The 25,007-nt window shown below is 46.6% G+C and overlaps 1 protein-coding gene across 1 annotated transcript in view; it reads left to right on the top strand.

Moving 5' to 3' along the window:
- Positions 1-25,007, top strand: part of SEC16B (SEC16 homolog B, endoplasmic reticulum export factor) — an 87,163-nt gene that overhangs the window by 22,223 nt on the left and 39,933 nt on the right. The window contains exons 7-14 of the mRNA XM_056844704.1: positions 2,195-2,334; positions 4,242-4,303; positions 6,964-7,099; positions 12,128-12,358; positions 14,088-14,185; positions 14,276-14,357; positions 17,397-17,514; positions 20,855-20,969. Of these exons, the coding sequence (XP_056700682.1) occupies positions 2,195-2,334; positions 4,242-4,303; positions 6,964-7,099; positions 12,128-12,358; positions 14,088-14,185; positions 14,276-14,357; positions 17,397-17,514; positions 20,855-20,969 (982 nt within the window). The remainder of the gene's footprint in view (positions 1-2,194; positions 2,335-4,241; positions 4,304-6,963; positions 7,100-12,127; positions 12,359-14,087; positions 14,186-14,275; positions 14,358-17,396; positions 17,515-20,854; positions 20,970-25,007) is intronic.

Below are 25,007 nucleotides of genomic sequence, written 5' to 3' on the forward strand. Positions count from 1 at the left end.
GGGGGAGTTGTCTAGACAAATAGCCTGAACTCAAGGCAGGATACAAGGAATCAGGCAGATAGAGACACTGAAACAGCAAAATCCAGATTGAAGGGCTCCATAGCTGGTTCTGCAACGGTACCCATGGGCACATGAAGCTGCCTTCTGCTGAATCAGACCCTTGGTCCATTAAAGTCAGTATTGTCTACTCAGACTGGCAGCGGCTCTCCAGGGTCTCTGGCAGAGGTCTTTCACATCACCTACTTGCCTAGTCCCTTTAACTGGAGATGCCGGGGATTGAACCTGGGACCTTCTGCATGCCAAGCAGATGCTCTGCCGCTGAGCCACAGCCCCTCCCCTTCCTGGTACACTAGGGGGACTGACCCTGATCATATGGTTTGGTTGGTTTTAAAAAATATATATGCTGGCTTTCTCTACCACTTAAGGAAGAATCAAACCGGCTTACAATCACCTTCCTTTCCCCGCCCCCACACAGACAGCCTGTGAGGTAGGTGGGGCTGAGAGAGCTTGAAGAGAACTGTGACTAGCCCAAGGTCACCCAGCTGGCTTCATGTATAGGAGTGGGGAAACCAACCTGGTTTACCAGGTTAGCATCTGCTGCTCATGTGGAGAAGTCTGCTGCTCCAAACCACTGCTCTTAAGCACTACCCCACGCTGTGCAGTGACTTTCTTTGAAAGGCACCTGTCTATCACATTTTATCCCATCCTTCCTCTGGATGGCTCTAAGGAGCTCAGGGCAGCAGACACAGTATTTCCAGTCTCCATTTTGTGCTTACAACAGCCCTGCGAGGTAGATGAGACTGAGCATGAGTGACTTGTCCAAGGTCACCTAATAAGGATTTTGAACATGGTTCTTCCTAGTTCTAAGCAGATATCCTAACCACTATAACACACAAACTCTGCTGAGGGTATGAAGATGCTTTGCTAAGGGATGAGCACTCTGTCTCTGATGGCAGCTTAAAGTCGGGCTCATTGGGTGAGCGTTTCAAACTCCCAGTGGAGTTCTGTTGGCTTCCAGACTCTGCCATAGTGGGGGCTTGCAGGGGAACCCTCTTCCACATCTGAAACTTCAGGATTATTGCTGAGATAGGAGGGCCCCAGAGACTCACTCTCCTTCAGATGTCCCTTCAGAATCAGGTTCTGGACATTCTTGGGACATGACTATGGGCGAAAACGCACGGTCGCTTTAGCCGCCTTTATTCCCTGTTTCAGCCAGGATTCAGCCAGGATCAAATGCATGCTTTTTTGCCGAACGTGCGTTCGATCCTGGCTGAATCCTGGCTGAAACAGGGAATAAAGGAGGCTAAAGCGACCATGCGTTTTCTGTTTCACAGAAAGATGGGGTGAGCTAAATAATGGGCCCAATGTTTTAGAAGCAAAAGGGGCAAGTGAATGCAGACTCCTTCGCCCCACCTGCAGCGTACCTTCCTGCAGCTCTTCTGCCCAGCTGAGCTTGAGAAGTCTGTCGAGAGGTCTATAAGACAACGGCTTGGTTTAGACACTGGCCAAGCAGTAGAAGTCATGGCGGAGGACCAGATGCGAACCGCTCCCCTTCCTCAGGTTGTGTATTATGCAGGCTCATATGTGCAAAATTCTGATCCGTGCATTCCCCCTCCCTCCTTTCTGAGAGGGAAGAATAATGCAAATCTGAAGGGAGTGTATTTGCAGATCCTCATGGAGCATCCTGGTGACACTTTAGTGGGTGATGGTGAATGCAGCTTTTTCTTTCACTGCACAAAGGTGGTTATGAATGTGTGAACTGGGCCAAAGTCTTTTTCGCTACCCCTCTTCTGCTAGGTCCTTTGATGGCTGTATCCACACATGGCTGAATATTGCTCTCTCGTTGCAGTTATAGCAACCATTTACTTCCTGGATGGTCAGGTCTATTCAGGAAACTCCAGTTGCAAATGATTGCTGATATCACCACAGCAGCAGAGTCCCATGATGTGTAGATGCTGCCTCACTCTGAGTCATTGTGCCGAGTCCCCGGCTGTTGTTCCTGCAATTGCAGTAATCCTAAGGACAATAATTACTGTTTTTCTTGCCTGATTTTGGGATTTCTGGGATGGGGCCTGGTGCAGAAGGTAGCTTGTGGGGCTGTTTGTGGTTTCATAGGGTGGCCAGTCTGGATCATCCTCTGGCCTGGGTCATGGTCTAGTCACTAAAGGACTCTGCACGTGGGCTCATCTTTTAGGAAAAGATATACTGGCACCCCAGAAGTTTCCCTTGCCCCATGTACCTGTCTGCTTTGGACCTGGAGGGCACCTGGTCCGAGGATGTCCTAATTACCCTGCAGAAGGACAACCTGCCCTTGTTGAAATACACAGCCTGGAGGTAAGCGTCAGTTTTCTGCAGAGAAACAAAATGGAGTGTTATTTATCAGCTCGGAGCAGCATGATAGTGCTTTGTTGCCTTGGGACAGTGATCCCCAGCGTGGCACCAATAGGTGCCATGATGCTTGCCAATGTTCCCTCAGGCTCAACAAGTCTGGGGATTCGTGCCTTGCCTCCCCAGTCCTTCATTCTTGCTCTCTATTGGACATAACTGATTTTTTACAAGCTCCCCTTTCTATGGAGTTTTTCTTTGGGCTTTGGCTATTGGCTGATTGACCTTGGATGGCATATTTAGGTGACCGTTTTCTTTCAAAGCACCAACCTTTTAAGCATCCATGGTTTTCAGTTTCACAACAATCATCTTAAAAAGGAAGAGAACTGAGAATAGAGGCTGCATTATACATTAATCTTCTGGGAATGACAATTCCAAGGAAATGGCTAATATAGTGGTTAAGGAAGTGAATGGTAAGCAAGGAAAATCATTTTCAGCTCTGCTGCAAAGGTACAAGGTGCCCCTGGGCAGGCCATTATACTGTATCTCAGCCTTACACTGGATTTACAACTTGAGGGAGATGATATTGCTAACTTGCCTTGCGGGGCAAAAGATTACTGTGACAGTATGTGAGAAGAGCTTTGAGCAATTTTGCACATGGATAAGTTAAGAGAACAAAGTTAAGTTAGAGAACAAAGACCTTTGTCCAGGGGGAAGGTTGGCCACTAAAGCCACTGGGAAGAGTCCAGCTGGGCCAATGGCCGGGGTGGGGGCACCACCCAGTGGAGTTACTCCAACCTTGGGGCCACCCACCCAGCAGGGCCACCACAGTCCAAAGAGAGGGACAGGTGCTTGCCTAATAGGGTTGCCAACTTCCAGGTGGTGGCTGGAGATCTCCTGGGATTAAAATTGATCTCCAAGTGACAGAGATCAGTTCACCTGGAGAAAATGGCTGCTTTGGGAGGTGGACTGTATGGCATTATACCTCATTGAAGTCCCTCCCCTCCCCAAGCCCCTCCCTTCTCAAGCTCCACCCACCAAATCTCTAGGCATTTCCCAACCCTGAGCTGGCCACCCTGCTGCCTGGCTATGCTGTGGTTAGGGATGGGCCTTCCCGACCTCACCATGCCCAGCCACCCTGTTTAGCTGGGCACCTTCTGCTGGGGGCTGCCTGGACAGGCTCTCCCTCCCTCCCTTCCTTGGGGGGGGCCAGGCTGGAGGCTTTGTTGTCTGCTGTCCCACCTCCCCTCCCTGCCGCACACAAGACCATGCTTCTGGCTCCACATCCCTCCCGGTCAACATATATGTTCCAGAATGCTAAGTGCCACTGGAAGAGAACATGGGCAGTGCTTAGGCTTGCCAGCCTCCACTATAGGGCCATTTGTGTTGCTCGTGTCAATTGTGTTATTTGTGCCATCTGTGTTTGTCACATTGTTAGGCTGCTTGTACTGTATATTTATGTATAGTTCTCTGTATGCTTTATAGATATTTTGAATTTGAGCCTGTGTGCTGTTTTTTTTGCTTGAGTACTTTATAGTACAGCATGGGGATTCTTTCTTCTGTTAACCTCCAGGTGGTGGCTGGAGATCTCCTGGGATTACAACTGAACTCCAGGTGGCAGAGATCAGTTCACCTGGAGAAAATGGTTGCTTTGGAGGGTGGACTCTATGGCATTGTACCCCATTGAGGTCCCTCCCCTGCCCAATCCCCACCCTCCTCAGGCTTCACCCCCAAAAAATCTCCAGGTATTTCCCAACCCAGAGCTGGCAACCCTAGCAGTGCTGTAGGGACCTGCTCAGAGAGCCATCGGTTCGATATGAATAGAACAAGCACATGACAATCAACTTCCCATCATCAGTTTAGCTTTACAGGTATAGCCAGGAACCCACGTTTCTGAATCTGCCCTTGTTGTCCAGGTTATTTTACACGACACTGCTGAGCAGGAGGCGATGCAAGTCTTCCCAGGACCTTTGATCAGGTACGGTATCTCTGGAGGACCAGAATTCAAGATTCCATAGGACATGTTCAGCTATAATAGATGGTTGGTCTCCCTAATCCCAGGTTGTCTGCTCTGTGGGACAGTGGTTCTCCAAGGTATGAGGTTGAGAAAGGTCTTGCTCAGCACCTTCTACCTAATACCATTTGATGGATCATTTTGCATGTTCTACAACTGAGTTTTATCATTCCTCTCTCAGTTTAGCATAGCCGCTTTGAACCAAGAGGAAAGGCAGAGTGTAAATGTTTTAATAAGTAAATTAATAAATGGGTATTCCCAGAGGGGTGTTGTGGTTCAGAGTGGTGGTCTCCCGTTGAAGTACCGACCCAGCTTAGCTTCTGAGATCTGATGAGATCAGGCTATACCGTGCACCTTCCCTCCTGAAGATAGGATGAAGTGTCATTTCATTTATTGGTACAGTCAATCAGACCAGTAAAAACTATACAACAATAAACCTCGCATTAACAATATAAAAAAGTGTTAAAACATGAGACATAGTTATATAAATTTTAAGAACACTTTACATAAAAATGGATGTAGAAAAAAGTGCAATAAGTGCCAATAACATCATTCTAACAGAAGTCTACGAAGCTTCATAGAGACAGCACAAAATTTGGCAACATGAGAGTTCCCGCCGCTTAACAGTTTCACGACCCTATCCACTGAGTTCCGGCCTGGGAATCTTACCAACAACGGAGAAATCATTTCAGCATGAGCATTTTCATGAAGAGGGCAGAATAGTAAAATGTGTTCCTTGGTATCAACTTGCCCACTGCCACACAGACAAAATCTTTGAGCCCAGAGGATTTTTTTATAATGACCCTCTAGCAAGGCTGAGGACAATGCTGAACATCTGGCAAGTGTGAATGCTCTTCTATGTCTATTTGCTTCAAGGGAAAGCAAATATGTGGCTGGCGCCAACAGGTATCTAGTTGTGGCTGAGGCATAGGATGAAGTGTCATCGTGATGTGGTCTTCCTCAGGATAATAACTACAGTAGCTAGGATGCAGCCCACAGACTTATTTCTGTATTGCTGATCATTCAGGGAATCGGTAGCATTTGCGAAACAGGAATGGAGACAAATACGCAGCTTGCGCCCGTCCCCTGACAGACCACTTGTACAGTCTTCAAGGGTGCCTCCTCCGTTTGCAGCTATGAAACCCTCAGAATTCTCCCTGGCGCAGGCTGTGTGTTTGTCACCATTCATGTTTTTTTAAAAGTTTTATTGAAATATGCAGAACGCTACAGAATATGCCAAAGTGCACAAAGCATACAAAAAACACAATATACAAAAAGGAAAAAAAGTGAAGAAAAAAAGAAAAAGTGAGGCACAGAACAATACAGAAACCAACCTCCAACTCTCCTCACACAGAACAGACCACCATATACCTTATTTCTCTTGCAAATAACTTTGATTTAATCGATTTTTACTTTATTATTTAGCTATTTTCATCTTAAGTCTACCATTTAATAAGTTTAGGTTCTAAAACCTAAGGTCGTTTTTTAATCCCTAAAATATTGATTTATATATACTGACCATACCTTCCAATCTGTATCAAAGTCAGAAACCCAACTATCTTCAATAGATTTATTTAACTTGGCTATCTTGGCCAACTCCATATCTTTCTGATGCCATTCATGCAATGTGGGTACTACTTTTATTCTCCATTTTTTCGCCCATACAATTCTTGCTGCTGTTGTCAAATATCTAAGGATGGGCATTAACGCATGGGCAGAATGTTCCTGGTTCGCTCCTCTGTTATCCCACAATATTTTAATCCCACAATATTTAAGTCTGGATAATCAAACGCATGACGCCAGCCTATCCCACATTAAGTCTGAAACAAGTAGCTGCTGGAGGCTCCCCGTGCGTTTGAACCAACCATATAATGTGGGATAGTTCACAATGCGGGATAGCAGGGGAGTGACATCGCCCAAGGATTGGCTGAGGAGTTATCCAATCAAAGGGCGATTCTCCCCCTTTTTTTTTTCTTTGAACGCCAGCGTTCCGGTATACCATCGTCTCAACCTGTCAATTAAAAAAAGGCGGGACGGGAGACCGGAAGCAGCAATTGCTCGCACAGGAAAGGGGGCGGGACGGGGGACGGGAAGCGGCAATTGCTCGCGCATGGAAGGGGGCGGGAGGGAGGAGACCGGTAAGGAGCATTAGTAGCGAGCTAGCCGAGTAATTACACGCACGTCGGCGTTCCGGTAATGTAGCGGAATAAAAAAAAAGTAGCGGATTAGAACCGAAAAGATCGCTATAAACCAGGGATTGATTAACCCAGGTTTTTTTGCCTTAATTCACGACTAAGGTGGGTCCGATGCGCAGCCCTTGGACGGTCGTGCGTGTGGACCATGGAGATTCGCTACTATTAAGGCACAAAAGCGAGACAAATTGGCCGTGCGTTAAGCCCCAATATCTCCCAACTGTTTTTCTAATGTCCTATCTAAGATACCCAGTAATTATATTTCCGGTTTGAGCGGGATTTTTACTCACTATTCATGTTTTGAACATGCTACACAAATGCTCTAAGTCCCTGCCACTCTTTCATCCAAAAGGACCCCTGAGAGTGCTGCTTCCCCGGGAGTTCTTGCTCCTTAGGGGACTGGAGTTGTAGGCAGCTTTTCTGTCATTTCAGGGAGGACTTGCACAAGGTGGACGTGATGACGTTTTGTCAACGCAAAGCAGCCGCAGGCTGTGACTTGGCATCTAACCGGGGCCGAGATGCCGCCTTGCTTTGGAAACTCCTTCTGCTTCTGTGCCGCCAGAATGGGGTACGTATATCCTGGGTTGTGTATGTGTGTGTGAGTATGTGTGTGTGAGAGAGAAAGAGAGAGGCTGAATCATCTTGCCATGTAGGTCTTAACTAACCTCCTCAATATAGACTTCGCTTTTATCCCTTCTTGTTGAAAATGGTCTGAAATTTTCAGTAGAAACAAAATCTGGTACACTCTTGGGCTTGTTCTAAACCTGCACAATATGACCCCAAGATTTATTTATTTGCTTCAATTATACCCTGCCCTTCTCCCCAATAGAGACCCAAAACAGGTTGCATCATTTCCCCTTCCTCTGTTTTATTTTTATAAAATTCCTGCGAAATAGGTCAAGATGAGAGTTAATGATAGGCCCAAGGTCATCCAGTAAGTTTCCGTGGCACTGTGGAGATTTGAACCTGGGTCTCCCAGACCCTAGTCTGATATACTAACCACTGCACCATGCTGCCTCTCCTCTTCTCAAAGCTTGCTCTCTGTGTTCCCTTCACCTGCAGAGGTGGGTGGTGAGCAGGGATAGGGACCTTGGGAAATTCTCCCGTGCAAGCCCCACCAAAAATAAATGGTGGTGCTGTTTTCAGCTTCCATTAATCTCAGTGGAGTTCGTTCAGGAGATCTTCCCAGTAGACTGGCCTCTTTGTTTTCACAATAACTTCATTTTCTAAATATTCTAGACAAAGGAATCCAGTACTTTCTATATTGTCGAAGGCTTTCACGGTCGGAGTTCATCGGTTCTTGTAGGTTATCCGGGCTGTGTAACCGTGGTCTTGGTATTTTCTTTCCTGACGTTTTGCCAGCAACTGTGGCACAGAGAAGCCATTGAAATTCATAAACATCAGCACAACTTTAACAGAAAAGAAGAGAGTTTAAGAATGAATAAGGCTTGGCTTCCTGTCCTGAAACCCCAGACTAACGGAGACTTCAGTCCACAATAGCCATGCGGATTAGCTTTAGATTCCACATGTTAACAGATCACTTCAGGATACAATGGTTTCACCTTAACATACCACTCCCTCATTAGCACATTATCTTGATACTTACAGGACAATGATTAGCACATTACCTTTAATACTTTGCAGGACAATGACTCAGCTCAAACCCAACCCCCTTCTGACTATATATTACTCTTTCTACACCCTTGACACTGAGAGACACTGTCCTTCAGTGTTACTCCTCTGAAGATGCCGGCCACAGTTGCTGGCGAAACGTCAGGAAAGAAAATACCAAGCCCACGGTTACACAACCCGGATAACCTACAAGAACCAGTACTTTCTGTTCTTTCTGAAGAATTCAACCTGAAACGTTCCCCATTGTTGGGCATAACTCCGGACAATCCCTTTGGGGCTGATCCAGACAGAACCTAAATAAATTCCGGTTATAAAACAGTAATTTGCAGTTGTAGAACCAGCATTTGGTATGTAAAATATGAAAAAGCATTCAGATTTCGTGTTGAAAGTGTGGCCTTTTTGATGCAAAACTCAGCACCAGATTCTGCATTCCTGTTCTTTGAGGGGAGGGATTTGGCTTGCGGGGCCACGTTTTAAAATGAATTGATGTGTATTTTGCAAAAATCTCTTCCCTGTCTTTCTGCCAGTCAAAGCATTTGAAGTGGCTCATGTCAATACAAAGAAATAAAATAAACTCAAATTCAAACTATTTTTTGAAAAAGGACAAAGAAAACCAAAACTTAGAACAATATACGGGTTGAGTGGCTCTTATCTGGACTGCTTGGGACCAGAAGTAGTCTGTATTTTGGATCTTTCCATATATTGGAACATTTTGGAATTTTTGCATATACATAATGAGGTATCTTGGGGATGAGACCCAAATTTATTTATGTTTTATATACACTTTATACACATAGCCTGAATGTAATTTTAAACAGTATTTTAATTATTGTTTTTTGTAAATTGAACCATCAGAAAGCAAAGGTATAACTATCTCACCAGAATACCTGTATCAGCTGTTAAACAAGAGCAACAACAAACAAGCTAACAACTGCAGGCTTTCAGTCTCCACCTATGATGCAGTGTACACTGTATTTTTTTTTTTTAGGTGAGAGGAAACATTGAAAGCAGGCAGCATGGACCTGCCAGCATGCCGGCTCGAAGAGTCCGGTTTTCGGATCAGTCCGGATACAGGATATCAGATAAGGGATACTTTGCCTGTAGTAAAAGCAGAGGACAGCATTAGGGTTGCCAAGTGCCAGGTGGTGGCGGGCAAACCCCCGCCAATCCACCTGGCTTCCTGCCGACCAACTGAGCGTCAGTGGGCAACGCGTGCATGCGCGCCTGCCCAAGGCGCCACAACACTTCCGGTTGCAAACCGGAAGCGCCACATCGCAAGGAGCCGTTTTCCACTCAAACTCTTCCAGGTGTAAATGCATCACAAGGGGCATTATAGCACTCAAACTGGGAGTTTGAGTGGTAAATGGCCTCTTACGATGCGTTTTACACCCGGAAGTGCTGCATCGCAACGGGCCCTTTATCACTCAAACTCCTAGTTTGAAGGCCCCATTGTGATGCAGAACCTGGTGCTGAGTTTTTTGTAAATTGAACCATCAGAAAGCAAAGGTACAACTATCTCACCAGAATAAATGTATCAGTAGGCCCCATTGCGATGCAGCACTTCTGGGTGTAAACCGGAAGTGCTGCGATCATGTTGGTGCGGCGGCGCGTGTGTGTGCACGCGATCTCACAACTATTAGGAAAACCTCCCGCCGGAGCAGAGGAGGGACCTGGTAAGCCTAGACAGCATCCATGTCAGCATTTCCCAGTCTGTAGGTCAGGGGTGGGGAACCTTTTTCCTGCCAAGGGCCATTTGCACAGTTATAACATCATTCGGGGGCCACACCAGGTGTAGATCTCCTGGTGGGGGGAAAAGGCTAGGGTTGCCAGGTCTCCGGCCACCACCTGGAGGTTGGCAACCCCAGGAGAGGCCACGCAAAGAAGGCCTGGAGGGCGCCCCGCTCCCCACCCCCCGGCCGGAGGGCAGCCAGCGGTGGGCCCGAGCAAACGAGGCGCCAGGGGGGCATAGCCCGCAGTCGATCAGCAAGGGAGGAAGGAAGGAAAACAGAGAAAGAAGAAAAGGGAGAAAGAAATGGAAAGAGGGGGAGAAAGAAAAGGACGGAGGGAGACAGACAAAGAAAGAGACAGAAAGTGAAGGAGAGAGAAAAGCCTCCCCCCCCCCACACACACATGCCGGCCCCATGCGACCTGGCCCCAGGCTCCATGCCCTCCCAACCCCAGAGTCCACAAAAGGCCCCCCGAAGCCTGATCGGCTCCTGTGCACATGCTCTGCCGCCGGGAGTTGCTGGCCTCTTTCCCCCCTCCCTCTTGCTGCTCAACAGCCGACAGGCAGCAAGAGGGGCTTACAATGTGCCCTGGCGTTCCTGCATGCTGTGGCTATAGGCGGCAGCCCTGGGGGAAGCATCCCTCCCCCTCCTCTTGGCAACCAACAGCCGTCAGTCGGCGAGAGGAGGTCCAAAGGGCGCCGCAGTGCCCCTGCAAGCCGTGGCCCCAGGAACACCCTCAGGGAGGGCCGCCCTGTGCTGCGCCTCCGTGGCAGGGCCCTTGAGCTCCCGAGGGCCACAAAAAATGTCCTCGGGGGCCGCATATGGCCCCCGGGCCTGAGGTTCCCCATCCCTGCTGTAGGTCATAAAGCTTGTGAATGTGGGCCCCAGAGGCATTTGCGGCTTTATTGATTTGTGCATGGTCTGTTTTTTTTCCAAATGGGTCATTGTACCAAGTCATTGTGGACTCACTATACCGAAAAGGTTTGGAACCCCTGATCTAAATAACTCTTGGCTTCCAGCAACCGATGTGTACTGGCCGGGCAGGCTGGCGGGGGCTGCTACTGCAGCACAGTGCAGAGGGAGCTGAGAGTGGGCGTGGCAGGATGCGGGGGAGGGTACAGAAGCCAAGGCTTCTGCAGCCTGGGCAGCTGCAAAGAAACAGTGGGGTCAGCAGGGGTAAGGCAAAGTCTAGGAAGCAGTCCAAGAAGTCAGGCCGGGGTCTCTTACGTATCACAGGCTAGGTAGCAAGGGTCATCGTTAAGCAGTCCAAGGTCTGGGTCACAGGCAAGGCGGTAGGCGTCGTCTTCAGTCAAAGGTCGTTCTCAGGCAAGACAGCAAGCGGAGTGGAGCTCAGCGGAAACCGGAATTCAGTACGTTGCTTCTACGCCTAGGCTGACTTTTGCTGTTCCTTAAATCTGGCCAGGTATCACAGAGAGGTTGGTCCTGTCATCACTCACTCTCATTCTCTACAGCTGGAATGCCTCTCCGGCTTTGCAGCCGGGCCAATTGTCTTTTTTCATGCAGCAGGGTTTGGAGTTTCTGTCTTCGGTGAACCATGGGGGAGGACTCATCTAAGTCTCTGGCTGTCTCTGGCAGGCGGGCCTCCAAGGGGGACTGGAATTCCTCAGCCTGGCTAGACGTAGAAGCGTCTGATGGCCCCTTTAATTCAGCATCTGGTTCAGAAGGCTCTTCAGCTGCATTCCCGGGAGGGTCAGCTGCTGATGGGACGGCCAGCTGCTCCAGTTCTGCATCCGAGGCCTCGGACTCAGCCACGGGGGGTGGGGGGCATGACACAATGCCTCAAAGGCATTCTAAAGCAATGTATCTCCAGTGGCCTTCTAAAAGAGCCAGTTAAGCACATCAGGAGAATTTCCCTTGAGATGGGGAGCCACCACTCAGAAGGCCCTGTTTCGTACACAGATTAGCTTTGCCTCGGGTGGCGAAGGCACCCAAGTAGAGCCTCATTCCTCACTCTCAGTTGAAAAGGGGGTCAAGGACTGGGTGGGGAGGAGAAAGTCCTAAACTGTCCCTGACCCTGGACATTTACTTAAATTTCACAGCCAGAATTTTTTAGCTGTAGGACAAATATTTATGATTGAACCTGAAAACCAGATCTGGGAGGGGGGGATTCAATTTTCAGAAACATAGATTTTGTGTTATTTGACAAAGTGAATTCGCAAAGTTGTGGATGTAAGCAACCCCCCTCCCCAACGTTGCTTCTTTGCTGTTCTTTGCAGTCCATGGTGGGGTCCGACATAGCAGAACTGCTGATGCAAGACTGCAGGCACCGGGAGAAGTATAAAAGACAAGAGCCAGTAGCCAATCTGATCAACCTGACGGAAGAGGAGTGGCCAGTGCAGGTCTGTGGGACCCCAGACCTTCTCACAGGAGAGATAGTACCAAGTGCTGGCACACCAAAGCAAAATGTGGAGAAGTTCACCAAGCTCCTCTTCTATGGGAGAAAAAAAGTAAGCTCATATCACTGTCTGACGCGTTTTGTACACAAAGGCCTGATTCATACATGCACATTCATCTCAGTAGCATTAAATGATGACTTGGACATGTGGAAGAGCTACACATTAATTGCCACGTGTAAAACATCTACATTGCTCGATGCCATCTCGGATGCAATTCTGTTCAGGGGAGAACTATGTTATAAGGGTGTTGTAAGGACTCCTGAGAAGCACCATGAACAATAAACAGTGCTCTGTAAACACTAAGCAATATTATTACACTAGCAAAAGGCTTTGATGGTAGAAGAAGAAGAGTTGGTTTTTATATGCCGACTTTCTCTACCTTTTAAGGAGAATCAAACCGGCTTACAATCTCCTTCCCTTCCTCCCCCCCACAACAGACACTTTGTAAGGTAGGTAGGGCTGAGAGAGTTCAGAGAGAACTGTGACTAGCCCAAGGTCACCCAGCTGGCTTCATGTGGAGGAGTGGGGAAACCAACCCGGTTCACCATATTAGCCTCCGCCTCTTCTGTGGAGGAGTGGGGAATCAAACCTGGTTCTCCAGATCAGAGTCCAACACTCCAAACCACCGCTCTTAACCACCACACCATGCTGGCTCTCCTAGAAGGGGGACCTAGCTTGGTGGAGAAACACATAATTGGCATACAGAAGGTGCCAGCCGCAATTCCCCAAAAGTAAAAGTTAAAAGAAATGAACATAAACCTAGTTATTCTGGATGAGACTAACAGTCCATTTAGTCCAACACACTGTTTCCAGTGGCAGCCAATGAAATGCTACTGCGAAGTCCATAAATAAGCGCTTTCCCTGCTGACCGTTCCCCAGTATCTGACAATGAGAAGCATTTTGCCTCTGAATTCAGAGACCCCATTTGGCTGTGATTTTGAACAGCAAACAATCGACCCATCTTCCATAAGCCTGGCGTAGTGGTTAAGAGCAGCGGGGCCCCTCCTCCACATGAGTGACGGACTCTAATCTGGTGAAGCGGATTGGCTTCCCCACTCCTATATACGGAGCCTGCTGGGTGACCTTGGGCCAGTCACAGTTCTCTCTGGACTCTCTCAGCCTCACCTACCTCACAAGGTGCTTATTGTCGGGAGAGGAAGGGAAGGAGAGTCACTCTGAGACTCCTTAGAGGAAAGTGGGGTATAAAAACCAACTCTTCTTCTTAAATCTAAGCCAGTGACCATCATCAAATCTTGTGGCAGTGAGTTCCACAAGTCATCTTCCCATTGTGTGAAGCACAGTAGTACTTCCTTCTATGTGTCTTCAGTTTGCTGCCAGTCGATTTCACAGGGTGACCCCAAGTCCCAGTATTATGAGAGAAGAGGGAGGGGAAAAGTTACTACACCATGCATAACTTTGTAAACCCCTGTTATTTCACCCCTCACTCACCTTTTTTTCTAGATGCTTTCAGGTAGAAGGGATGGGAAAGACCTGTTTTGGAAAGTCGCTGCCAGTCAGAGGTGGATAATAGGTCCGAGGGTCCAAATTTGCAGAAGGCAGTTTCACTTGAAATAATTTGAAGAGTAGGACATAGAAAATTAGTTCAGCTCTTTCTCCCAACAGTGCCAAAGCAATACTTTGCATATTTAATTCAGTGGCAGCCACTGTGAAGCAACCCAGACCTTACCTGCATGGCCCTGCCCAATGTTCTGTGTTCCAGTCATACTAGCATTGGACAGGATGTTACAAGAGAGGGAACTAGATTCTTTCTTGCTTGCAGGAAGCGCTGGATTGGGCCATGAGGAACCAGCTGTGGGGCCATGCTCTCTTTCTATCCAGCAAAATGGACATGAGGACCTACAGCTGGGTCTTGAGCGGGTAGGTAGATCCCAGCGCCGGGAAGGATTGCTCGTTCATGCTCCTGGTCCTCTGACCTCAGCACTTCACTGCTCTGTCCTCTCCTTGCAGGTTTACCAGCACTTTGGCCTCCAATGACCCTCTGCAGACACTTTTCCAGCTCATGTCTGGAAGGATCCCCCAGGCGTCTCTGGTACTGAATCCAGCCCTCTCCCGCGGCTTTGGGGTTGTGGGGGCTTGTCTGAACCTGGGATAGGCAGGTTGCACTCGCTGGAGTCAGTGGCCTGAAGGCAACCGGGGATTGGCAATAGAAGAGCTGTTTGGGCTAAGGAAGAGGGGTAGGTGTGGCAGCCTTACAGGATGGAGAATGACCCCTCTTGACACGTTTTGTCACCTAACCTCTGCTCCGCTGGCAGCTGCAGCCCCCTAGAATCATAGAATCATAGAGTTGGAAGGGACCACCAGGGTCATCTAGTCCAACCCCCTGCACAATGAAGGAAATTCACAACTACCTCCCCTCCACACACACACAGTGACCCATACTCCATGACCAGAAGATGGCCAAAGTGCCCTCCCTCTCATGATCTGCCTAAGGTCATAGAATCAGCTTTTCTGACAGATGGCCATCTAACCTCTTCTTATAAACCACCAGGGAAGGAGAGCTTACCACCTCCTGAGGAAGCCTGTTCCACTGAGGAACCGCTCTAATGTCCTCTCTGGACATTAACAGCAGTGGTGGTTTGGAGTGGCAGAGAGTGCACTTCGGCATCTCCCTCCACTGAAAGGCTGCTATGGTGGTGCAGAGAATTATGGGCCAGGGTTTTATTTATTAAAATATTTATAGCCTGCCTGTCCTTGTGGTTCAAGGCAGCTTACAAATTCCAGTTTAAAACAGCAAATAAGCCTGGCAGAGCTTCCTAAAAATGTCTGGAGGGGACACCCCCCTCACCTCCTCTGGGAGCTTGGTCCACTGAATGGGAGCTTTGATAGAAAAGGAATGAGCTGTCGTTTATGCCAGGCAGGATACATTCTGCTGCTAGGCTCCCTGGCTTGATACCTCTGCACCATATAGAATTTATTTATTATATTATTTATACCCCACCTTTCCCTGTGGAAGTGTACAAAATACAGTAACCCCTCACAATAAACCCTCCTCCTTAATAAAGCCTGCAGCCTCTACCCCAGTAAACGAACAAACTCAAGTGTCACCTTCCATTGAAGGCAGACTCCCCTTCTTTCTAGGGAAATTGGGAGGTGGTGCGCTTCTTAGCTTTGGCCTAGCAGCTACACTTCAAAATCCATCTGGCTTCTGTCTTATCCATAAGGCTGCCGTACGATCTGCTGCCATTTCCCTTTTGTATCATTTTTACCAGGCATGACAAAATGCGGATGGTTCGCTTCAACACAAGAGCAGTTCCCTTAAGCGTTTGGGAGACGCTTGCCAGTAGGTCTGCCTTGCTTATTTCAGGTGGTGATGCCGATAATGACACATGAGTGGTAGCCCACCATCGTTCATTTTCAGAATTCCATGCTCTGGTGTTGGACATAGTGTCTAGGACAGGGGTGTCAAACATAAGGCCAATGGGCCAAATCCGGCCCCTTGAGAGCTCTTATCTGGCCAACAAACCAGCCATGGCAGCCATTTCTCCCACTCTTTATCTGGGGTGGCGAGGCATGGCCCGGCCCTACCAAGTGACATTTATGTCATATTCAACCCTCGTAACAATTGAGTTTGACACCCCTGGTTTAGTAGTTTAGCTTGGCAGACTTTTATCAGGATGCCCTTGTTCCACAAGGAAGATGAGGAGGAGGAAGATAAGAAAAGGTGTAGAAGGCCTTGTCTAAGGGACAGAGCCAGACATCATTAAATGGGTGTGTGTGGGCTAGGCCAGAGCAATGAGTAACCATATTTGAAAAGAGTTTGGAATAGGTGGGTGTTTGATATTTTTGAAATGTATAGATTACTTCCTAGGTAAAAAGTCTTGAAGCCATGAATAATAGCCATTATACAAGAACATTATAAAGTAGTCATATGAAACAGCACCTACAATAAAATCAAGAGAGAAGAACGATAACCACTGATTCGTTTGGCTGGTGTTCATTGTTTTAGCCTGTGCTGTGGGCAGGAACTTCCAACTGGAGTCGGTGTACAGAAAACAGGAAATATCAGGTTGGATCCTGTGGATCCACTTGGCTAGCGGTGGCGCTTCCTTTGATGCAAGGATCCTTCATGGGAAGGCTTCTTGTATCAGGGGCAAGCGCCATGGCTAACAGAACAGTTGGATGGGATCCAACCCACTGTTCTTTTGACCAACCAAGGGTCACAAGTGTGAGAAGTGCCATCAGGCTTGGCCAGCCCAGAGGCTTTGTATTTCCTGCCTATCACAAGGGCTGACATTACATATTCTTATCCTGTTCTGTTGCCCGAAGAGGGCTCTGTTTCCTCAGCCACAGAGATCCAAGTCTGTGATCAGGCTAAGTTCCAATTTTGAGGTTGCCCATTTGCCCCAGATTACTTGGCCAGGTCCTCCAGTCAGGATACATACTGCTCTTTGTTTTATTGACTGATTTAAAGCATTTATAAACCTGCCTGTCTCCCAGGTAACAGGGACTTAAGGCAGAAAACAACAGTAAAACCAGCACAGCTCTAAAAATGACAGAATTAAAACAACCAGCAGAAAAACTTTTAATCTCACAGAGACTACTGTCTTTCACAACCCACAAAGAAATCATCTTGAGGAGCTACAGGCTAGGGTTGCCAGCTCTTGGTTGGGAAATACCTGGATATTTTGGGGGTAGAGACTGTGGAGGGCAGGGTTTGGGGAGGGGAGGGACTTCAGTGATGTATAATGCCATAGAGTCCCAAAGCGGCTATTTTCTCCCAGTGAACTAACCTGTGTCACCTGGAGATCAGTTGTAATAGCAGATCTCCAGCCACCACCTGGGGGTTGGCAACCCTACTACAGGCTCTTGTAAAGAGCTCAGTTTCTCGTGAAAACATGACAGCGTTGAATTTAACATTGTGGTTTTCTGCTGTTTCCATCTACGATTGCTTCTGCTGCTCTTATTCGTGTGTTCAGTTTTATTGTTTCTTTTCTTTTTTGTATTTTTATATCGTCCTCTGCCTTGAGGATTGCTGAGGGCAGGGTACTGATTTTTTTAAAAGCAGTATACGTACAATGTTTTTCATTTCGTGCATTTTCTTCTCTCCCCGCTGCCCCCTTCCCAACAGTGCTGTGGGGATGACAAATGGGGAGACTGGAGGCCTCACCTGGCCGTCATCCTGTCCAATCAGGTGGGAGATGCTGAGCTGAACCACAGAGCTGTTGTTACCATGGGAGACACATTGGGTGAGGAGAGCCATGAAACATGAACACATAAACACATTGTGCAGAGAAAGAAAACCTCACTCTTTAAGTGCACTTAAGGTGCTGTTGTGGCATAGTGGTTAGAGTGTCAGACTAGGACAGGGGTGGGAAACGTCAGGCCCGGGGGCCGTTTAAGGCCCGTGAAATCATTTGGTCTGGCCCTTTGTGGGTCCTGGCAGATCTCTAGCTCAGAAGGATCTAAGGCTGGTGATCCGCCCCGTCCCGCGGACAGGAATAGCCTCTATTCAAGGCAGATGTGAGTTTGTTTTGCCAAGAAAAGGAACTTTTTTCCCCCCTTGCAGAAGAGTTGTTAGCTATGGAGCCGCTAGGACTGCCCAAGAAACTGTGTTAACCCTTTCCCACCAGGGCCATGGACAAACGTATTGGTCAGCTAATTTTTAAGTTGATAATTTTGTATGCCCCGCAAATCATGTTATAAATATCTAACTGGCCCTTGGCAGAAAAAAGGTTCCCCACTCCTGGACTAGGACCTGGGATGATCAGGTTCAAATCCCCTACTCAGCCATGGAAGCTCTCCAGGAGACCTTGGGCCTGTCACAATCTCTCAGCCTAACCAACCCTCACAAGAGTGCTTGTGATGATACTAAATTGTGAGGGGCAGCAAATACAGTAGAAGTCAGAATCAAGATTCGGGCGATCTTGACAGGCTGGAAAACTGGGCTAAAACTAACAAAATGATTTTGGGCTGTATCAACAGAAGTATAGTGTCTGGATCACACGAAGTGATGGTACCACTTTACTCTGCTCTGGTTAGACCTGACTTGGAGTATTATGTTCAGTTTTGAGCACCACAATTTAACAAGGATGTTGATAAGCTGGAAAGTGTCCAGCGGAGGGTGACAAAAATAGCGAAGGGTCTGTTAACCAAGTCCTATAAGGAAAGTTTGAAGGAGCTGTGTATGTTTAGCCTAGAGAGGAGACGACTGAGTGTCCAGCGGAGGGTGACAAAAATAGCGAAGGGTCTGTTAACCAAGTCCTATAAGGAATGTTTGAAGGAGCTGTGTATGTTTAGCCTAGAGAGGAGACGACTGAGAGGTGATATGATGGTCCCTTTCAAGTATTTCAAAGACTGTCATATATAGAGGATGGAGCAGAGTTGTTTTGTGTTGCTCTAGATCAGGGGTGGGGAACCTTTTTTCCACCAAAGGCCATCTGGATATTTATAACATCGTTCACGGGCCGTACTAAATTATCAACTTAAAAATTAGCTCACCAAGCCCCATGCAGGCAGCTGCCCCAGGTGACCCCCCACCCCCCCGGCACGGGCAAGCAGGTAGGCATCCAACCGGTGGCGCGCTCACCCACCTGGTGGCAGAGGATGGTCGCCAGTCTTAGATCCCTTCTGAGCGAGAGCTCTGCCAGGACCCACGAAGGGCCAGACCAAATAGTTTCGCTGGCCTGAAACGGCCCCCGGGCCTGACGTTCCCCACCTCTGCTCTAGATGATCAGATCAGATCCAATGGCTTGAAATTAAATCAAAAAAGAGTTTTTGGCTAAACATTAGGAAGAACTTCCTGACAGTTAGAGTGGTTCCTCAGTGGAATAGGCTTTCTTGGGAGGTGGTGGGCTCTCCTCTGCTTCTTTGGAAACAGAGGCTAGATGTCCATCTGACAGCAATACTGATTCTATGACTCACTATGAATTTAGGCAGATCGTGAGAGGGAGGGCAGGAAGGGATGAGTCGGTGCTTGGCTCTAGTGTCCCTTTCTCATATGCTCAGGGTAATGCCAATCGTCACTTTGGGGCCAGGGAGGATGTTTTCTCCAGGCCAGATTGGCCTGGGATCTTGGAGGATTTTTGCCTTCCTCTGAGCATATAGCAGCGGTCACTGGGGGAGTGGGGGGGTGGGTAGCTGTGAATTTCCTGCATTGTGCAGGATGTTGGCCTAGATGACCATTGGGGTCCCTTCTAGCTCTATATTTCCAGGTTTGTTTTCAAGGTTGTTGTTGTGAAGATTAGGTGAACAATGGAAAAAGCTGCTTTGGATCCCCAATAAGGGGGGAAAGTGGGATGTAAATTAAATTTTAAAGAAACTTTTTGCCTCATGGGGGTAGCATGATTGCTGTTTCTCAGTGGCTGTTTCTATCTCACACCATTCCGGCAAAATAGAAAAGCAGGAATCGTGTGGGGGGGGGGGGGGCGGGGGAGGGAGGATCATATGGAAAGAGCTACGACCATACTGATTTTCTTGTCCAAATGCTTGGCAATGGTTCTTTCTTTTTTCTTTTCTTTTTATTTTTTATTGATTTCTTTGATACAGAAAGAAAGGGATGGGAAAAATAGAGTAACACACAGTTTGTAGCCCCTGAAACCCAGCTTCAATGCCCAGCAACCCTGACCATCATTTCATGTTGCTTTATACAGTATGTTTCATGTTGCTTTATACTATGTATTTCTATACTAATAAACTATTAGGTTTTCCATCATTGCTATATCAAAATAAACATCTATACCATTTTAATTTTAACATTATTATATTTTGACTTAAAAGTGACCTTATCATATACATTTCTTGTATTATGACCTAATTATTTCCATAGTTGGAAATAATTTCTCAGCCTTATTTGTCATAGGATGATCGCCATTTTTGTTGGTGTTCTTCTGTCTGTTTTCCTTGAAGCAAATTCGTTAGTCTTGCCATAGTCGCGTATTCCATCATTTTTGTAGTCTACTCTGTTAATCTTGAAATACCAAGATGGAGTGGTTCTTTCTGTGTGATTCTGCTTGACCTATATTCTTCCTTCATTTCTATGTCATCAATATTGTGGGAAGCAATGCCAGAACACTGGCACCTAGGTGTGGAATTCAGGGAAACAGCCATGCATAAAAGGCCTGTGGATCCTTTCCACCAGCAATGACATTTTCCTCTGGCGCAAGAAGCCTTCCTCAATGCATGGGGCTCTTGCGTTGCAGATGGTGGATGTGCAGACTACAGAGTTACGGGCTCTGCATGTATTTTGTGTTATTGTTTTATGTTTGTGGCACATTGTACTAGACTGCATGCCTACCTCCTTTGTGAGTTAGCATTCTACCCCTGCTGGCCCCAACTCTGCCCACCCATCCCCAATAACACAGAAGTGTTCTTTAGTCTGGAAACAGTAAAATATTATGAACAATAAACCTTCCACAGATTTTCGGTAAATCAGATGAAAGAGTGGGATGTATTCTAAGGAGAAGAGTTGCAGTACAACCCCTTCCCCTTTCCCAGTTCAAACCCTTTCCCTTTCCAATGCTAACTTTTAAAAGAGGTGTGTATTATGATCTATTCCAAATTTAATATGTTGACCCTTTTCTTCCACAGCTGGGAAGGGGTTAACGGAGGCAGCTCACTTCTGCTACTTGATGGGGAACATCCCTTTTGGCCATTTTGGAGTTAAAACCCACCACCACATGGTATTGCTGGGCAGTAGCCAGAGGTGAGTAACGCCAAGAAGACGGAAGATCCAGCTTAATTCACAGTTCTTATTATCTGTTTATCTGCTTCATTTATACCTGTCCTTTCTCCCCAATGGGGGCCCAAAGCAGCTTAAATTGTTCTCCTCTCTTCCATTTTATCCTCACAATAACCCTGTGAGGTACGTTAAGCTGTGAGTGTGTGACTGGCCCAAGGTCACCCAGCAAGCTCCCTTGGCATAGTAGGGATTCACACCTGAGTCTCCCATATCATAGGCTGACACTCTAACCACTACACTACACTGTTGGTCAGCACTTACATAGCTCGTTTTCAAAGAATGTGATAAATATTACCTTAGTGTTATTATAATGACAGTGCTATAATGCTCGGTTGGCCTTGGAAACTGATCATCTACTTCAGAGGTTCCCAAACCTTTTGGGCCACCCCCCCACCCTATCCTATAAAAAACATTATTCAAAATAAGGGTTTGCACGACTCACTAAAGAAGATAACAATAAAAATTCAAAACAGTAACAATTAATTGCACATCTATTCAAAATCAAATTAAAACTTTTTCGTTGAAATTTATTCAACAAAACTGATGGTACCAGCTCTTCAAAGACTGGGGGAAAATTCTGATAGTTTCCGCCAAATTTGCCAGCATGGTGCCATAGCTAGATCTATTGTAAATTAGTGAACAACACAGTTGAAGGGGACCACCTCTAGCGCGCCCCCTGCTGTACCTTTTACCTCTTAGTGCCCCCCTAGGTAATCCCACCGCCCCCTTTGGGAACCACTAATCTACTTGAATTCCATTCTAGTGGGTTCACAGCTCCGGTGAAATTTCAACCAGGTTTCACTGCTAGGTCTATCAGTGAACCAGACCTCCCCCCTCTACTGTTGTACCTTTATTGGTTTATTTAGACATTTATACCCTGCTTTTCACCCCCTTGGGAACCCAGCACAGCTTACAACATTGTTCTTGACTCTTCCTTTTCATCTTCACAACAGCCATCCTATGAGGTAGGCTATGTGAGAAACCGTAACTGGCCCAAGGTCATCCAGCGAGCTTCCACAGCAGAGAGCCAGCGTGGTGTAGTGTAGTGGTTAAGAGTGGTGATTTGGAGTGGTGGAGTCTGATCTGGAGAACCGGGTTTGATTCCCCACTCCTACACACGAAGCCAGCTGGGTGACCTTGGGCAAGTTACAGCTCTCTTAGAGCTCTCTCAGCCTCACCTACCTCACAGGGTATCTGTTGTGGGGAGGGGAAGGGAAGGTGATTGTAAGCCAGTTTGATTCTCCCTTAAGTGGTAGAGAAAGTCGGCATATAAAAACAAACTCTTCTGCTTCTGCTGCTTCGAGTGGAGATTCAAACCTGGGTCTCCCCGATCCCAGTCCAGCATTCTAACCACTACATCATGCCAGTTACATTTTTTCAAAGCAGAGAAATAATGGTTATCATCTGATAAGGTCTGTGGACCAAACGACTGTCAAAGGCTTGCAGAAAAATTGGCAGCCCTCCTCACGCTCTCTGTTGCTGCACTGAAGCAGCTGCTAGTACCAGTGTTACCACTGAGGATCTTCTGTGAGGAAGGATCAGGTTTTTTGGTGTGGCGATGGCGATCTGCAATGCATCAGGGAGAATCTATACATTTGCTACCACCTCCATGTGAAACTGTTCATTATCTGCTGACAACTGCCCTGAATCTGGGTACAACATTTATATTAAGTCTGCAGAAATACCAGCTGTGGAGTTCCTGATCTGTAATACCTCAGTCTAAACACTTGAGGTCACTCTGACACTACACAGTTTTTAGGAGACTGCAGATACTTTAAGTCCCATTTGGGATTGTGTGTGTGTGTGCATGTGTGTAATTCACCCTTTACCTCCTACTCTGAGATCCCTGTAGTCGCCTGGGCATACGTGACCTCCTCTTCCCCCCAGCTGGGTTATTGGCACAAATATCACATTTCTCCAGTATCTGGAATATTCTGATTATACAGATTAAAAACTTCAGAAGAAACCTGATGGTGAGTTTTGGGCTCCAGGGAGGAAATCCATCACACCTGGGACAGTTCCCTTTCCCTCCTGTGTAGCTGGGCCTAATGTAGTGTTCCCTAGACCTTTGATATCTGAGGCACTCGTTTTCAGATTAAAATTGGAGGCTTACTTTTCTCTTCACACTTGAAAAGATAACGTGTTTTTACATGTTTTACCACTTCTGAGGGGTGAAATTTTTTCCAGGGGCAATGCTAGAAGGTTTAATTTCCTTCAGTGATGCTGACAAAATTTGTAATTACTTTGCTCAGAGGATGAATTTACCTAGGTCACATATATTAGGAACTGAATGTAATTGTCTTGAAAAGTTCCAAATTGGCTTGTAATATAAAATGAGATGCTGCACGTGCATGGAAGTTTAAGTCTATTTTCCGTGCAGTTTATAGGCACCGCTCACGCTAAGCTATACAGATGTTCTGAAAGGGAGATTTTTAAAGCTCTATAGAACAGCAGGCCTGACCTGGCTAGCCCAGTCTTGTCAGATCTTGGAAGCTAAGCAGGGTCAGCCCTGGTTAGTACTTGGATGGGAGACCACCAAGGAAGTCCAGGGTCCCTATGCAGAGACAGGCAATGGCAAGCCACCTCTGAGCATCTCTTGCCTTGAAAACCCACCAGGGGTTGGCATAAGTCGGCTGTCACTTGATGGCAAAAAACAAAACAGTGAAAACAACAAAAAACCTTCAGCTATACCTAGGGAAGTGAAAATGTTTTTTGAGGGGAGGGGAGAACCTTTTCAGTATTCCTAAGTTTAGCTGTCCAAGCGCTGGGGAACTTTTCAACCCAATAAAGCTTTTAATGTATTTTTTACTCACTATTCCCCCTGGCCCATATTTTTTGTCTTTTTTTTTTTAATTTAATTTAATTTATTTTCTTTATATCTTTAAGGGGTACAGGAAAGGAAAAAAGGAAGGGGATAGCTGTTAACATTGTAAAAACAATACAGTATTATATAATGATTTCTGAGTACAGTAAAGTTACAAAGTAACATTGGTTTAAAGTTATTGCTTCATAATATCTCTTGTATTTTCTAAGTTCTTATTCTTATTAGACAGTTATTAAAGGTAAAAAGTATTCGACAAAGTATTATAATATTTTAACATAGATTAATTATATTAATTGCATTTCATATATGTATAAAAAGATGCCCACTTTTCCTGAAATTGCTCAGTAGGTTCGCAGGATTTAAGATTTAATTCATCAGTCATTTTAGCCATTACTGCATATTCCAAAAGTTTTCCTTTCCAATCATCAATTTCGGGTATATGGGTTTGTTTCCATATTTTTTGTCTTTATAGTCATGGCAAGGCAGCAGCAACAACACAAATGGTCCCCCAAAGTCTTGGTGTGAAATACATTTCACTCCCAAGACTTTGGGCAATGATGCGGCTTCTAAAATTGTGAAACAGAGGGGCTTTTGGCAGCCTGTGTCTGTTTATTTGGGAGGGGGCAGTGGAGTGGATCACCAAAGTGAAAAAGAGCAAGAAAAAAAATGGAGTGGAGGAATAGCGAACTTGGAAATATGTACTGAACACTGAAAATTGAATCAGGCCTAGTCCACCTGAGGGACAAAAAAGAATTAAATCAGGCCTAGACAACCTTAGGGACAAAACAGTTTTGTTTTTCTGAGGGTGTGGAACATTCCTGGGCTTGCTCACAGTTCTGCAGAGCCTGAAAATCACTCTTGGAGAGTATTTGGGAAGTAACAACAGCCAGCGTGGAGTAGTGGTTAGGAGCGGTGGCCTCTAATCTGGTGAACCTGGTTGGTTTCCCCAGTAGCATCTCATTGGCTACCACTGGAAACAGGGTGCTGGACTAAATGCACGGTTAGTCTCATCCAGAATAACTAGATTTATGTTAATTTCTTTTCACTTTTAATCTTGGGGAATTGCCACTGAAACCTTCCGTACTCCAATTATGTGCTCCTCCACCAAGCTAGGTCTCCCTTCTAGGAGAGCCAGCGTGGTGTAGTTGTTAAGAGTGGTGAACTCTAATCTGGTGAAC

Source organism: Euleptes europaea, chromosome 2, assembly GCF_029931775.1.
Source record: "Euleptes europaea isolate rEulEur1 chromosome 2, rEulEur1.hap1, whole genome shotgun sequence".
NCBI classification, from domain to species: domain Eukaryota; kingdom Metazoa; phylum Chordata; class Lepidosauria; order Squamata; family Sphaerodactylidae; genus Euleptes; species Euleptes europaea.